General features: G+C 42.6%; 1 protein-coding gene across 5 annotated transcripts; it reads right to left on the reverse strand.

The window, feature by feature from the left end:
- Positions 1 to 2: 2 nt before the first annotated feature.
- On the reverse strand, positions 3 to 14092 carry NONO (non-POU domain containing, octamer-binding). 5 transcript variants are annotated; one of them, XM_009331663.1, is made up of 10 exons: positions 13955 to 14092; positions 11160 to 11353; positions 9802 to 10103; positions 7536 to 7631; positions 6276 to 6472; positions 5918 to 6002; positions 4647 to 4749; positions 3221 to 3263; positions 2462 to 2571; positions 3 to 184 (listed from the first exon to the last, which is right to left on the reverse strand). In XM_009331663.1, exons 1-10 carry the CDS (start codon positions 14073 to 14075, stop codon positions 47 to 49), a joined length of 1389 nt encoding a protein of 462 aa, XP_009329938.1. In that variant the 5' UTR covers positions 14076 to 14092; the 3' UTR covers positions 3 to 46. The 5 variants fall into 5 exon arrangements, with proteins under 5 accessions (XP_009329938.1, XP_009329935.1, XP_009329934.1 ...); XM_009331660.1 differs by having other exon boundaries at positions 11160 to 11380; XM_009331659.1 differs by having other exon boundaries at positions 13910 to 14092.
- Positions 14093 to 14099: the final 7 nt, after the last annotated feature.

Raw genomic sequence — 14099 nt, forward strand, 5'->3', positions numbered from 1 at the left:
GATTCCTTTCCTCTTTGGGGCGTGTGCAGGGGGTAGGTTAATCCTTCTAGTATCTGCGACGCTTGTTAGGGCCAAAATCACCCCCTGGATTTCCTCTGTTGAAGGCAGGTGGGTTCCCTCCCATCGCTCCGAGGCCTTCCATTGCACCGCCCTGGCCAAAGCGATCTGCAGGTGGTGGTGGAGTCTTGTGATGAGGACAAATGAAGAAGAGGCAGGAAGAAGAACAAGGAACAACAAAGGGCAGTTAAAAGCCATTTGAGTTGATTCAAATTCTACCAGGATTCCACAATTCCAGCTGACCTTGCTACAAACCTTCACCCCACCAAAAACATCCCCAAAACTGCACTGACAGGACCACTGCAGGACCAAGTCTCTTTCTCCACATAACTTGTGGTCAAGCATACTGGAATACAGTTTGCACCATCTCACAGACTAGTGCCCTGCTGTGGAGCATGTGAGTAATGCAGTCTGGGAAAGGAGAACTTCACATTTCCATCATATTCCTTCACTCAAACTGAATACAAATGAGGATCAGCATACTGATACTACAACACTATCACAATCCAGGTGTACGCAACACTCCAATTCCAAAATAAGTCTGCAAAACTAGTCTTGTGCCCTGATCATATCCTGTTATTTCCATTCCTTTGGCTCTCCCCTCTCCCAGCTGGGTTAGCGCTATTGCACAGCCTCTTCCTTCCAGCAGGGAGAAGATGATCAAATGATAATTCAGGTTGGAAGGTACCTCAGGAGGTCTCTAGTCCAACCTCCTGCTCAAAGCGGAGTTGGCTATGAGGTCAGACTAGGTTAGTCACGGCTTTATCCAGTCGGGTCTTGAAAACATCCAAGGATGAAGACTGCACAACCTCTCTGGGCAACCTGCTCCACTGCTTGAATGTCCTGATGGTGGACATGGTACTTCCTTTGGGGAAGGTACTGGAGACAACCACTGCCTCTTCCTTCCCCTTGGACTGGGGCTAAGTGACTACATAGAGCAGAGCTGCTTTACATGAGGCTCCTGCGTTCCATTTATTCTTTGTCCACAGGTTTACAGCAGTGATACATATATGCACATCATAATTGGTATTAGTACTGTAAATGACTCCATGGTATTGCCTGGTTCTACAGAACACAGACCCAAACTTCAGTAAAATTGTCGATGGGGAGGTCCCAGGGACTTTGAATGCTCACTTCGCTGTCAGTGCAGGGGAGGCACTAGCAGTAACACAGCACTCCTACCTTTTTCCCTTCCCTACAGATGAAAAATTCTGAGTAATCATGAACTTATCCTGTAGGACACATCACAGGGAAGAACGCTGCAATCACTCCAAGCAGCTGGAGCAAACATGCAAAGTAACTGCTCCCTACATGAATAAAAAGCTGGAATACGTGGGCCCAGTAACTCCTAAAACCAAGCACATGGCCAGGATAAATAGTTTCCAAAAAGACTATACATATTTCTGGCCGTTAGGGAAACAGCTTATTGCTTTTTGGTCTAAATTGTATTATTTCATCATATTGATCTGAACTCACCTCCCTTTTCCATTCCTCTCTTCATCTTCCCCCTTAATTTCCTTGTGTAGTACACATTCCCTTAACCTCAGCCACTCCACTGTCCCTACCACTTAGGTACAAAATCTTATAGCCAAATAAAACTGTTCTTTATGACAAAAAAAATTTCCGTGATGTAGCAGTCATGATAGATCAAGAAGTCTAAGTAGGAAGGTTTGCAGGAAAATTGTTTATTAGACCAATTGATATAAACTGCTAAAGGAAGATGAACTTTCAGGACAAACTTGACTATGACTGCTGCTGTTTCTGCTGCTGACCGGAAGTGCTGACACTGTGAGAGGATCGATCGTCTGTATGACAGAGAGGAATGACAGATGCCACAGAAGCCATGGTCTATTGTAAAGCTCTGCAGTAAAGTTTAAAACTAAATTAAATATAAGAATTAAAAAAGGCAAATAAATAAGCATAACCCCCACTGATTCTTTGCTCTTTACCTCCTAAACAAATTAGCTGAACTCATTTTAGCATAGTCATTTTAACCTATTAGCATAGGAGATAACTGTTTTTAAAACTGGTGATGGACAGAACATTCCTGAAAGCTTGGCTTTATGCCTGCAAGAATCTACTCTCAAAACACTCTCATTCAACAAAGTGCTTCCCATTATGCCATTTAAAAAATAACCATATATTATTGCTAAGATCTTTCTAACAAACATTTTAGCACTAGCTATCTTGGAAGTAAAGTAAGTAGTTATAGACTTGGCTAAATCTCCTGAAAATTACCAACTAGTATCAAGGCAAGAATAACTTCTAAAGATTTCAGCAGGGGTTAAGCAACAGGTCTAGGTAGACAAACAAGCTTCAACTTTAGCAGCATACTGCTTAACAATGGAAACAACATAATCTGCATTTAAAAGGTGTGGACAAAAAGCGGATGGAGATACATTACCATTCCCATGGCTCCATCAGGTATCATAGCTCCAGGACCACTCGCAGGAGGTGCAGCAGCTGGGACATTGGTACCACCCATAGCTCCTCTATTGTTCATGCCAATGGTACCTGGAAGAGAAAACTGAAGAATAGTCCTGGCAGACACAGTGACTGAGGTCTTACTCATCACTCCAGAGCCACAAAACACCGTGTAAGCTCCCTGCAGTGTTATATTCAGGGACAGAGTCCTAGTCTATTAACTAGCTTTGCACTATCAGGTCAAGACAAACTGATCTTGCATTCCGGTATTATATGAAACTACAGCAGGCTCCAACACTCACCACCTTCATTAACCACTAAGCCTCCATCGCCTTTTCACTTGCTCTTGTACATGTGGCCTGAAACTCTAAATCATGTAGTCAAAATATTGAAATACAGTAATCAAGATTATTTCCTGGGCTCAAGGTCTAGCACTACATGTCGTACCAGTTTCTGTATCAGTACAAACTTTGGAAGCACACTATGGGTCTGATAGTTCAGTAAGCAAAAGACTTGAAGTTGCTAAGTCTTTCACAAAGGCACAGTACTGCCTCATACCCAAATTTTGTTATGTTTCCTGTCACATGAACACTTCCTGTCACTGAACTGGGAGAATACGACTATGACTGAGTTTCTAAGGAAGAAGCCAATAAAATAAGGCTACTGAAAAAATGTACAGATTTTGTAAAGGAGAAAAGGAACATGCATAGGAACAAAGATGGCCACAGAATACTCTTACCTCCCATACCCATCTGTCCCATTCGCATGTCTGGTGGCTCCCTCTGGAAAACAGACACTCTTTTCAAATGACAAAAATTCAGGCTTTTAAAAAACATAATTATACAAATTCAATGAGTTCTGGGTTTTACTATTGAAAATTGTGTAGAAAAGTCATGCCCAGTGTAAATTTCAACAGAAGATCTGAGCTACCTTCACACGATTAACTGCTGAACAAACAGGTCTTATTTAAAATACCTCATTCTGAAAGACTGTTTTTCACAATCATGGTAAAACATCCAGCAGCAAAGCTGCGTGTGCAGATTTTATGAAACAGCAGCATAAAGAGATACCTGATATCTGGATGCAAAGATCTGCTGAGCAGCAGTAACACATTAGATAGAATTAGTTTTGCTACTTCCTCAGCATAGCTAAGAAGCTTTTTCTGTTGAAAGGAATGCAAGCTTACATAAAGACGCAGCACTGGGTCACTTGCATGAAAATACCAGTTAGCGAGTTCAATTTCTTTTATTAACTGAGCTTAGTGGACATGCCACAGATCTCCCTCACTGCAAAGCTAGGAGCACCTCCTCACTTCAGCGAGGGTACTAGTTTTTCCACAGTGGGAACTGAAGAACAGATTTCACTTCATCTGTAGTCTCAGTACCACTATTTATCATATGAAGGCACTGTAATTTAGAGAAATCAGGAGTTCTGCTACGCAGGGTAATATTCACACATTTAGGTCAGTCACATGCTTTTGGCCCTTTTGGTTTGACATATATTTAGCTATTTTGCTTAGAGGCCAATTTTTCACTAGGATATATAAAGACTTGCCACCCAGTTGCATCGATGCCATTATACCACTTCAATAGCACTACAGCTGCCTCCACAATAGAAAGTTGCTGGGACTGGAAATGAATTGTAAGACAGTTCTTTATAGAACTAGAGATACTGCTATTAAATGGCAGGTTACCACACATTTCACATTATAAGAAAATACTTGACCAACTGACTTTTAAGTACAAGCAGTTATCATGCCTGCAGCAGTGCCTCAAGTTGGGATCATTTAATCTAAGCATAACTAAGACAGACTGCAGGCTAGGGATATAGCCAAGCATATGACCATAAAAGGGTTTTGCAGCAATAATTCAGGACACTACATCTTTGTTACTGTTAGAATAAAATTAGTTAGCATATATTCTTCTGAACAGCAAGACAGCCAGTGAGGGTCCTACATGAACGGCAGAGGGACGGTGACTGTGGTATTTATATTTTCCAGACTAAACTGTATTAAGATTGCAGGGAGTTAATTTAGGGCAGAATGCACTAAACATGTAGAGTCCCTCAACCAACAAGTTAAGCATTCACAGAAAGCCTCATGCTGTGGAAGGGCAAAAATCTAACATCAGTGTCCAGATGTGATGGGAAAGTAGAAGCACTCATACCGCATCAGCAAAATTCCCTTTAAAGCCTTCCTGCTGGCGTCTCATCATCTCTTCTTGCTGCCTTCTCATTTCCTCCTCACGGCGCCTGCGTTCTTCCTCTTGCCTGCAAAAAAGGTCCAAGGATGCTCAGCACAACATACACCAACCATCTGCATCACAGTGTTGCAGTGCTGCCTAAGGCATCTTGTTTGGAAACCTACAACTTTAAGAACATTATTTTGCTGAGGCTGTAAAATATTAGGTACCTTGTGATGAAAACAGAAACACGTATGCACACCAAGACATTTCCACACTTTCAATTTTAAGGAGTTCGTTATAAAATCCAACATGAGCACACCCATGTGTGTGTCTCATGAGGAGCGGCTGAGGGAACTGGGGTTGTTTAGTCCGGAGAAAAGGAGGTTGAGGGGAGACCTCATCGCTCTCTACAACTACCTGAAAGGAGGTTGTAGTAAGGTGGGTGTTGGTCCCTTTTCCCAAGTAGCAAGTGATAGGACGAGAGGAAATGGCCTCAGGTTGTGCCAGGGGAGGTTTAGAGTGGATATTACAAAATATTTACTCACTGAAAGGGTTGTCAAGCATTGGAACAGGCTGCCCAGGGAAGTGGTTGAGTCACCATCCCTGGAGGTATTTAGAAGACGTGTACATGTGGCACTTAGGGACATGGTTTAGTGGTAGACTTGGCAGTGTTAGGTTTACGGTTGGACTCGATGATCTTAAAGGTCTTCTCCAACCTAAATGATTCTATGATTCTATGTACACAGCAGCTCCCAAATATGTGCTGACTACATGCAATATAATGCATACAAGCCAGACAGTTCTCAAGCCCCTTCTATTACAGAAGTAGTCTGGAGATCTTCCCGGAGCTTCTCAAAATGACCCCGAGACAAGGAAGAGCTGGAATGGAGAGAGAAATCTCTGAGACTAAGTTACCCCTCAAACAAAAAGATAGATGCTAGAATGGGGTTTCCCAACCTGCAGCACTGAAGCCAACGAATCACTGCACAAATTCTGATTTTTCTATCTGCCTCTGTCAAGGAGCTAAACTGAGACACAGAACTGTAAAAAACCAAGTAGTTATCAGTGGAAGAAACTCCTAACTCTTCCATCTTAAGCCAACTGTAGACTCTCCCTATGAACAAAAAGGCCCAAAATAACAGCCACGCTTTAGGTAGTAATTAAATTGTCACACTGAACAATTAGGTGCACCGAAGAAGTGTTTCATTCCATAATATTATGGATTCACAGCATTTCATCACCTGCCCCCTTACCTGAGTTCCAACTGTTTACGTTTTTGTACTTCTTGGTTATGCAATTCTTCCATTCTCCTCAGCTCTTCCTGGCGTCTCATTAAATCTGTAAAAGACGACAGTAAAAAACCCAATCAAACTCATCTCCCATGCCACCTCTTATCAATTCTTGAACTAGAACCTTAACACTCAAGAGAATAAGGTAACAGAACCTCCAGCAATACAGTAACGTCTCTCCATTCATTTGGTGCTACCATGCTTGGTTACAAGTCAAGCAGCTACACTCACCTTCAGTGGGCTCTAGCCAGCCTACTGAGCTACCCACCCCTGGATGTTGCAGGGCCATGTTCTGATACTGTATTTATCTTTGATTGGTTACCTTGCCGCATGAGCATAACTTGGTGCTCATGGCGAGCTGCTTCCATTTCCATTTCCAGCTTCTCTCGAGCTTCCTTGATGTTGCGGTCTACTTGTTCTTGCTGCTGCTTCTCCATTTCTATTAGAGCCTTCCAACGCATGGCATATTCATACTCAAAGCTGCCAGGCTGTGCAAATCGAGGAGGCTGCTCACGCTCCCTGTCAAACAAGGAATAGCTAGTGAATGCTTCAATAGAGTAAGGAGGAACCAAGAAAAATACATTTGTGTGTTAATTGCAATGGCAGATCCTTTTAACAGTTAGAAATGCATCTCTTAGTGCAACAAATAAGGAACTACTTTGTCTTCTACTTTCTCACAAATAGCTATGCCTGAGATACCAGTTTGTCTGCTCCTCAGGAAAAATCTTATTGAAAGCAGAAACTTAGGCAGAATCCTGCTGCAGGATTAGTTCTGCATGGAAGCTGTGTCCTGTCGTCCTCCATAACAATGGCACTGCTTTCATAAGACGCCAAAAGATTCTGGGTAAAGACATTTAGAAATACTCTTGAAAGAAACAGCCTTTGCTCCTGCTGCACGTCTTATAGACAGATCCATTCCAGAAACAAACACTGCCCAAATGTGTGTGTTTATTTCACTATCTCTGCAACCCCTGCACCTGGAGTATATGACTATTCCTAATGCAGCCTCCCATCTCCCGAAGCTCTCATCTTCCTTACTTGAAAAAATTCATGAGCTCACATGGTTTACTAATTCCCACTGCTCAGATCACATGATACCTACTTACACTGGGAAGCCTTCAAAGATCATGGCCTTATACCTGGATAGCTCTACAATCTCCTAATGCTATTCACATGATTCCTTAAATTTTCACTGTGGGTTCAAATCTGTTCCTCTACAGACTTTCCATAATACTCAGAGCAAGTAACCTATGTCTTTCCTTCAGCTTCTCATCTGAGCCAGGGGATCTCATGTTATCTCAAATAGACACAATTTTTTATTCCAACAACTGAAACGGACTTAGGAAAAATATGTGGAGGCTGCCAGTCTTATCCAGCAGTGTGGATCCAAAACCACTGTTTTCTTTCAGCTAACCATGGCAAGAGAACAGTGTATGCAATTCTCTTTCCAAAGTCAGGTCACATTTACAGAAAAAAGGAGGACCTTTAGTAGCACTGATGAGCCACCCTCCTAAGACTGAGGCACTAGTCAATGTCCTAGTCCGCAGGTAGTCTCATCTCCTGTCGCATGGCAGGCACGTACTTGTGATATTGCTGGTTTTTGATGACTAGTTTCTCTGGTAGTCCCTCTTCATCATCATACTGATCCATGGGCTCCACAGTGACAGGCCGAGGGAATCTGTAAAGAAAAGATGAGGTGCTTTCAAGAAAATTCAAGAATGAGCTTGCAGTGTAGGAAAGCATGTGTACTGTGTCTGAACTTATAAAATAATGCTTTTAGCACTGCTCAAAGAAATTCAGAGCAGTTGGGGATCTCAACCAAAGTAAAACCAGGAATCACTTTGAACACTTTCTTTCTTTCTAGAATAGAAGCTGAAGTGTTAATCAGAATCCTTGTTGAATCCAAATAAAAATTGTACGAAATTCTTGCAGTTAATGGTTCAAATTAACAGCTTAACTGGAACCTGACATCCTCCAGTAGGATCTACTCAGCATGAAGTCTTGTAGTCCCTAGAGTCTGGTTTTTCTCCCTTTCCTCCCTTGCTACATGGCCAACCATGGGCTGCACAAGTCCTTGTGTACCTTTTTATAGCTGCCTAAAGCAAAGAGTAACTACACTGATCCTCACTGGAGGTTGCTGGCTGTACCATTCAGTCATACCCTCCTGGTGAGACCATCACGTGCCATTATTGCCAAACAGCAGTGCTCTGTAAGTGCCTGTTGGGCCCTGTCTGAATTTCCCCCCAAGAAATCCACTGGTGCACTTCACAATATAGACACTGCACATGTGTGCTTCTGTCCTCCTGGTTTCTGTGTCCAGAAGAAAGTATTTAACAGAAGTGTTCCCAGTCTCTGAATTAGCTCTGACACTGCTCATCCTCAACACAAAGCAGCACCACAGCTTCTCGTTAGCTCCTCAACCCCATTTGCCAGAGCTGGGGAAATGGAAAAGATCATGCTATGCCAAGTGGCAAGCAGTGCCCAGACTCCAGCAGGAAGGCAGGATATAAGAGGCTAAAATCTCTCTCCTCAGCTGAAGATCCACAATGTAGCTTTTCACTTCAATGTTACATATTCCATTATTAATAGTCTTATTTTCCAATGTGAACCAATTCCAACCAGTTTAGCTAGCTGTTACTGTCGTGAACTAGGACAAACCAGAACAAATTTAATCAAAACCAAACCATAACTAGAAATAAGCAACATATTGGTTTGCTGTCCTAGATATCAGAATCTAATACACTGATAGCTACAAAAAGATTGAATGTTACCCTCAGGTGCTCTCAGTTATACACTGGTAGTGATTAGTTTTGCATGATCACTTTTAAATTTTTTTTTCATGGCTCTTTCAGGACATAGACTTCTGAATCAGCAAAAGCTCCCTAACAGCAATCCTCCTGCAGAGCATTACACACTATGCTGGTTATCCCCAAAGAGTCTCAGGGAGAAACACAGATCCTAAAAAAAACCCAACAAAACACCTGCTTTTTGAAACTGAACGTGCTTGTGTACAGCTGTGCCATATGTAGGCCTCCAAGAAAAAGAAGAGAAGTGAGAAGCACAAAGCTTATAAAATTACTTTAGAAATTAGCAATATAGCCCCAATTTCAGGAAGTATTCTATTCACAAATTCTAGGTGCGTACACGCAAAATATACAGTAATTTTTATTTCCAAGAGATAAAAAATGGCTCCCTCTTAATAGATAGAGCAACAAGCCATGCTCTGTGGAATGCATTTAGAATTAGTCACTTACTTGAGCAAGTTCACATAATTATGCAAGAACATGCTTTACTGCCTTATGATATTCAAGCACAAGGAGAACAGTTTGTTATGGTGAAAACTCCAAACAATCCAATCTATATGACCAGCTTCTCCGACAGATCCCATGCCCACAGTGGTGGATCAGCATTCCACCCCAGCAGTGCATGCCGGCTGAGTGGAGTCCCATCCCAAGACTTGCCTCTGAAGCGACCCAGAGTACACAATTAACACACTTGAGCTTCATTTCCAACAAATGACATGGATGGTCTCTAAAATAGCTCCTGCTTCTTAAAGGCTGCTTTAATTGCCCTAAGAAGGCTTTATCGAGAAAGAGCTTATCGGGAAGCTTTATGCACTTACTCCACTAGCAGCTTCCCAGAAGAAAGTTTTCAGGCCTGAGTTTCAGCACAGACTCACTCTTGTTGGAACAAAGCTAAGTAAAGTTCTCCCTGGGCAAATCACCTACCACCTCCTGCCCCATATCTCATCTGTCCCGCTCTGGTGTTAAGAAACATTACTCACAAGCCAATGCCACCCATCAACCTGCACACAAGCCAGTATAGCACTTCTCACCCTCCACACTTACGTAGTTAGCAGGAAAGACCCATCACTACATCTATCCAGGGCTTTCCTAGCAGCAGGCTTCCCTGAGAACTCCACAATGCCTTTCCCAGAGGATCGTCCTCTGTCATCCACAATAACCACAGCCCTTTCCACCTGGCCAAACACTGAGAAGGCTTCCTCCAGGAGCTCATTGGACACAAACTGAGGCAGGTTCCTGACTGTCAGCGATGCGCTGTGGCATGCAAAACGCACTCTTAGCTGCTTCCCACGTAGAGGCATGTTGTCTAGTTCCACCTTTGCAATCTCTGCCAGAGTGCGAGTTTCCTGAAGATAAAAAAAGTTATCATTAAAACTCTCAATGCAATACAGAATCAGCCAGTCACAGTCACAACAGAATCAGCCAGTCACAGTCACGAGCCTATTTCCCTTAAACAAGTACTTCTCAGAGAGGAACAAATAATCCTCCCATAGCATGGTAAAAAGTGTCCTAACAAACCATAGCTATTCTCTATTATCAGTGACTCTACCTGAATAGGCATGTACAGAGTTTGAGGGGTGGGGGAATGTATCAGACATAAGCTTAATCCAACAGCCAGTACAAACTAAGCAAACAATTAAATGATCATTATCTATCAGACTTAATTATATTAAGGCTACAAAGCATGCCTTTTTAAAAAAATAAATACATTTAAAAAAGATTCATAATTCAACTATTAGCCAAGTCTGATAACTGTAAAAGGAAATGCTGATTGTATGACAATCCATGAAAGACATCCTATGCCAGTTTCACACCTTTCCACTCATTTAAGTCACAACCATGCAGCTACACTACAGCAAAGTGCCCCAGACTTTGGTGTGGGAACCTCATGCTCCACCCACTCACCTTGGGGCTTTCAGAAAGGTAGTATGTGAGCCAATAAAGTCTGAGAACCATTACTCTACCTTGGTAGCTACCTCCCTCCTAGCCATGCTTCAACGTGATCATCCAGAGATCCCCTACCTCAAGAGTATTCATCACTCCAGTAATACTGCATAACAACCTATGTTCATAGAAATTCCGTGTTCACACCCTTCCAGAAAATGAAGTCCACCTTGTCTATAATAGCATCATAGTTTTCCTTCTGTTTTCTACCAGCTGACTTCAGAGTAACTTTATCAGATATCTCATAAATCCTGCCACAAGCTGCCTGAATTCACATTCCTTCTCATAACAAGCTCTAGACAAACCACTTGTAGAAGCTGATCCCATATTCCAGGTTACTAAAATCAACAGCAGGCTTAATTAGCAAGATATCTGAACATCTACTACTTCCAATTAGCAATACTCCTCCAGTGTGAGTCATTGCCACAAAACCACCCCAAAGGTAGAAAGTCACTCACCAGCCTGATAAAGCCAAAGCCTTTGTCCTTGTGTATGAAGACTTCACCTGCTTTGCCATACTTCTCAAATAACTTTCTCATCTCTTCCTCTGTAATATCTGGGGGCAGATTCCCCACAAACAGGCGGCTTCTTTGGGTGAAGGTCTTTTCACCAGGTTTCCGGAAATTCTTCAGGTCAATAGTCAGGCCTTCATCTGAGGGGAATAAGGTACACAGCTGCTCTACAGTTGGGGGGATAAATTCTATTAGGTTTCATCACAGTGAACACAGAGACATAGGACAATATAGGTAACACCACCCAATCACTTCGGTCTCAAACCTCTCCAGCCATCTCTACAGCAACAAGGGGATTTTATTTCAGAATAGGCCCACATTCTTTTTAAAGAAAACACATGCTTGGACCTCAGTGCTCAGTAACACCAATGAAAGACAGTCTAGAACTGGATAAAAGAACAACACTGCAGGTTGAAATAACGTGAGAGATTTCACTCAGCTTTTGGAGATCTGGTCAAGATGGCTGGCCCACAAGAAAATCAACTGTAGTCACAATACAGGATTTTGCTGTAACAACCTGAATAATTATAGAAAAGTCACAGTTTGGCCAGCAACCAGATTTTTACTCCAAAAAAACAACCCCAGATGTCTAGGAAAATATGGAAATGAGAGGAAATTTTGCCCAGACAGATAACATTTGAGATAGCTGTCATTCTACGAGATGGGATTTGGGTTCTAGAGTCTGGGGTTCCAAGCTGAAGAGAAGGCTGGAATGGTGAAAATAGTGAAAAAAAAAAAAACAACACCCCCAAAAAACAGCCATATAGGTGAGACCTCAGAAAAATTACGAAGTTCCTTACAAAAAATCTATATTCAGTAAGTAATGCTATATCTAATACTAATAAATAGAACAGATTGTAGGAACATTCTCAAATCCCCACATGCATATACAATCTTGCAGGAGGCCAGCATGATCCTGGAAGCTCTGCTATACGCCAGGCACAGGGGTGGCTTATCATCACTTCACCTTCCTGTATTCCATTTTCTTAAACGTATATGGAACTTCGCCACACAGGACAGCAAGCCATAGAAAGTAATCCCTTGGCTTTGCAGAGGACACACCTCATGGCCACACATATGAAATAAACTACAAACATGAGTGGCTTGATTCAGGCTACAAAGCATGGCACTAACCAGGAAAGGCTATTCATGCAAAGACAATGCATGCAAGACATGCAAGGACAACTCTTTTATAAGAATAAGCACACCTCCATGGCTAACGCTAAAAAAAAAAAAAAAAAAAAAAAGACTGATGGTATATCTATAGAAGAGTAGTGAGAGTAAGTTATCTACTTCACACAGGAAGGGTGCATAAGTGAAGTGTTTTGTCTTCTGAATTTCTTCACACCATTATCAGAAGTATTTGGGGATCAATTGCAAGGCCTGTGAATACACTAGGAGGGACTTACGGCAAAGTTATACCACTATTACTGTTCTGCCTTAAGTAGATCCACTCAAAGGAATCTGAGATACAGTCACTCACTATAAGCCTATCCCTATGAGAATACCACAATACAGTTGGGTTGCATCGTTTCCAACCTGACTGGAAACAGACTGGTCTGCCACCCTTGTCTATTATCTTCTATGAACTGATAAGGAGCCTGTTTAACAGGGCCACCTAATAAAAATATACAGGATTTTTTTTATTAGCCCAGTCCCTCTGCATGTGTGTGTATGCAGTTAAACCTGCAATTCTGACAGAAAAAAACCACACAGAGGAATCATGCGAAGTGCACGTGACTTCTACACACTTTTGTTTTGAACAGCCAAAGTGTCCAAACTTAAAAAAAAAAAAAATCTAATGTAACTATAGCATTTCCTCCCCCAAAAATGCTACTGGCAATGCCTTGCTGCTGTAATTCTAAACTATCAAGTTAGATCAGTTAAGGCCCCAGAAGCCATTGATGCATATCGTCTCAGCTCACAAGCACCCCCTCTGTATCCCAAATAACAGAGCTACAGTCCACACTAAGAACCAACCCGGAAACACACTAGATTAGACTAAAAGCCATCATCAATATCAGCTGGTACTCGAATTCTGACATATTACTAAGTAAAGCTGGGTATCTCCTCATCCCTCCCACGTAAAAATTTAGTCTTAACGGGTGACTGCAAATTAGCGTAACAACATTATTACTACAACTGTATCTTTACAGATAGCAAATTTATTTCACTAGTACTTAAGGAAACCTGTGTTGAGAAGCCATTTATGATGGTCGGGAAGAAAAGGAAACAGAGCCAACAGAAAACAGGCCATCTCGTATTTGCAAGGTTTACAGAAACACTGTTAAAGATTCAGAGACGTCCCAACTCTTTAAGTGAGCTTTTCTTGAGAATTTGGGACAAAGAAGGAACCTCTCCATCACTGCCCGGTTTTGGGAACACAAGAAACTTACAAACAAATCCCAGTCAAACCTACGGGAGCCACATGCATCTTTGAGCAGACTGAGCAAAAAAACCCCAAACCCAACCCAGCTGCAGTTCAAACCACCGTCTCCAACAATGGAAAAACCCGACTACTGCAGGCAACCAGCGAGTGCAAGTCGCGGTTCGCCAAGGACCTAACTTTTTATTGTTTCAGATAGAAAGATGGGGTCCTGTTTGTTTCCGCCAAGACCTGTTGCACCCGTACGGGCCGACAGCTAACCAGGAGCCGAAGTTACTCTCTACAGCGAGGGCGATCGCTCAGCGCCTACCCAAAGCAGGGCCGGGTGGCCCCCCGCGGCGGGCCCGGGACTCACTCTGGCTGTTGGCCTGCTGCCCGTTGGCGGGGATGGACGGCGGCGGGTGCTGCTGGTGCTGGTGCTGCTTCCGCGGAGCGTGGTTCTGCTTCTCCATGTTGAAGCCCTTATTGCCCTGCATCTTTCCCACCTAGAGGCAGACACG

The sequence above is a fragment of the Pygoscelis adeliae genome, unplaced genomic scaffold, assembly GCF_000699105.1.
Source record: "Pygoscelis adeliae isolate BGI_AS28 unplaced genomic scaffold, ASM69910v1 Scaffold79, whole genome shotgun sequence".
Taxonomy (NCBI): domain Eukaryota; kingdom Metazoa; phylum Chordata; class Aves; order Sphenisciformes; family Spheniscidae; genus Pygoscelis; species Pygoscelis adeliae.

Bases quoted from the DNA above. Each gene is read 5' to 3' on its own strand.
- NONO (XM_009331659.1), bottom strand. From the start codon at position 14,075: ATGCAGGGCAATAAGGGCTTCAACATGGAGAAGCAGAACCACGCTCCG. The intron at 7,632-9,801 runs GTAAGTGTGGAG...TTTTCTTTACAG, and splicing joins GGGTCTTTCCTGCTAACTAC to ATTCCCTCGGCCTGTCACTG. The intron at 6,003-6,275 runs GTAACCAATCAA...CGTCTTTTACAG, and splicing joins AGTTATGCTCATGCGGCAAG to ATTTAATGAGACGCCAGGAA.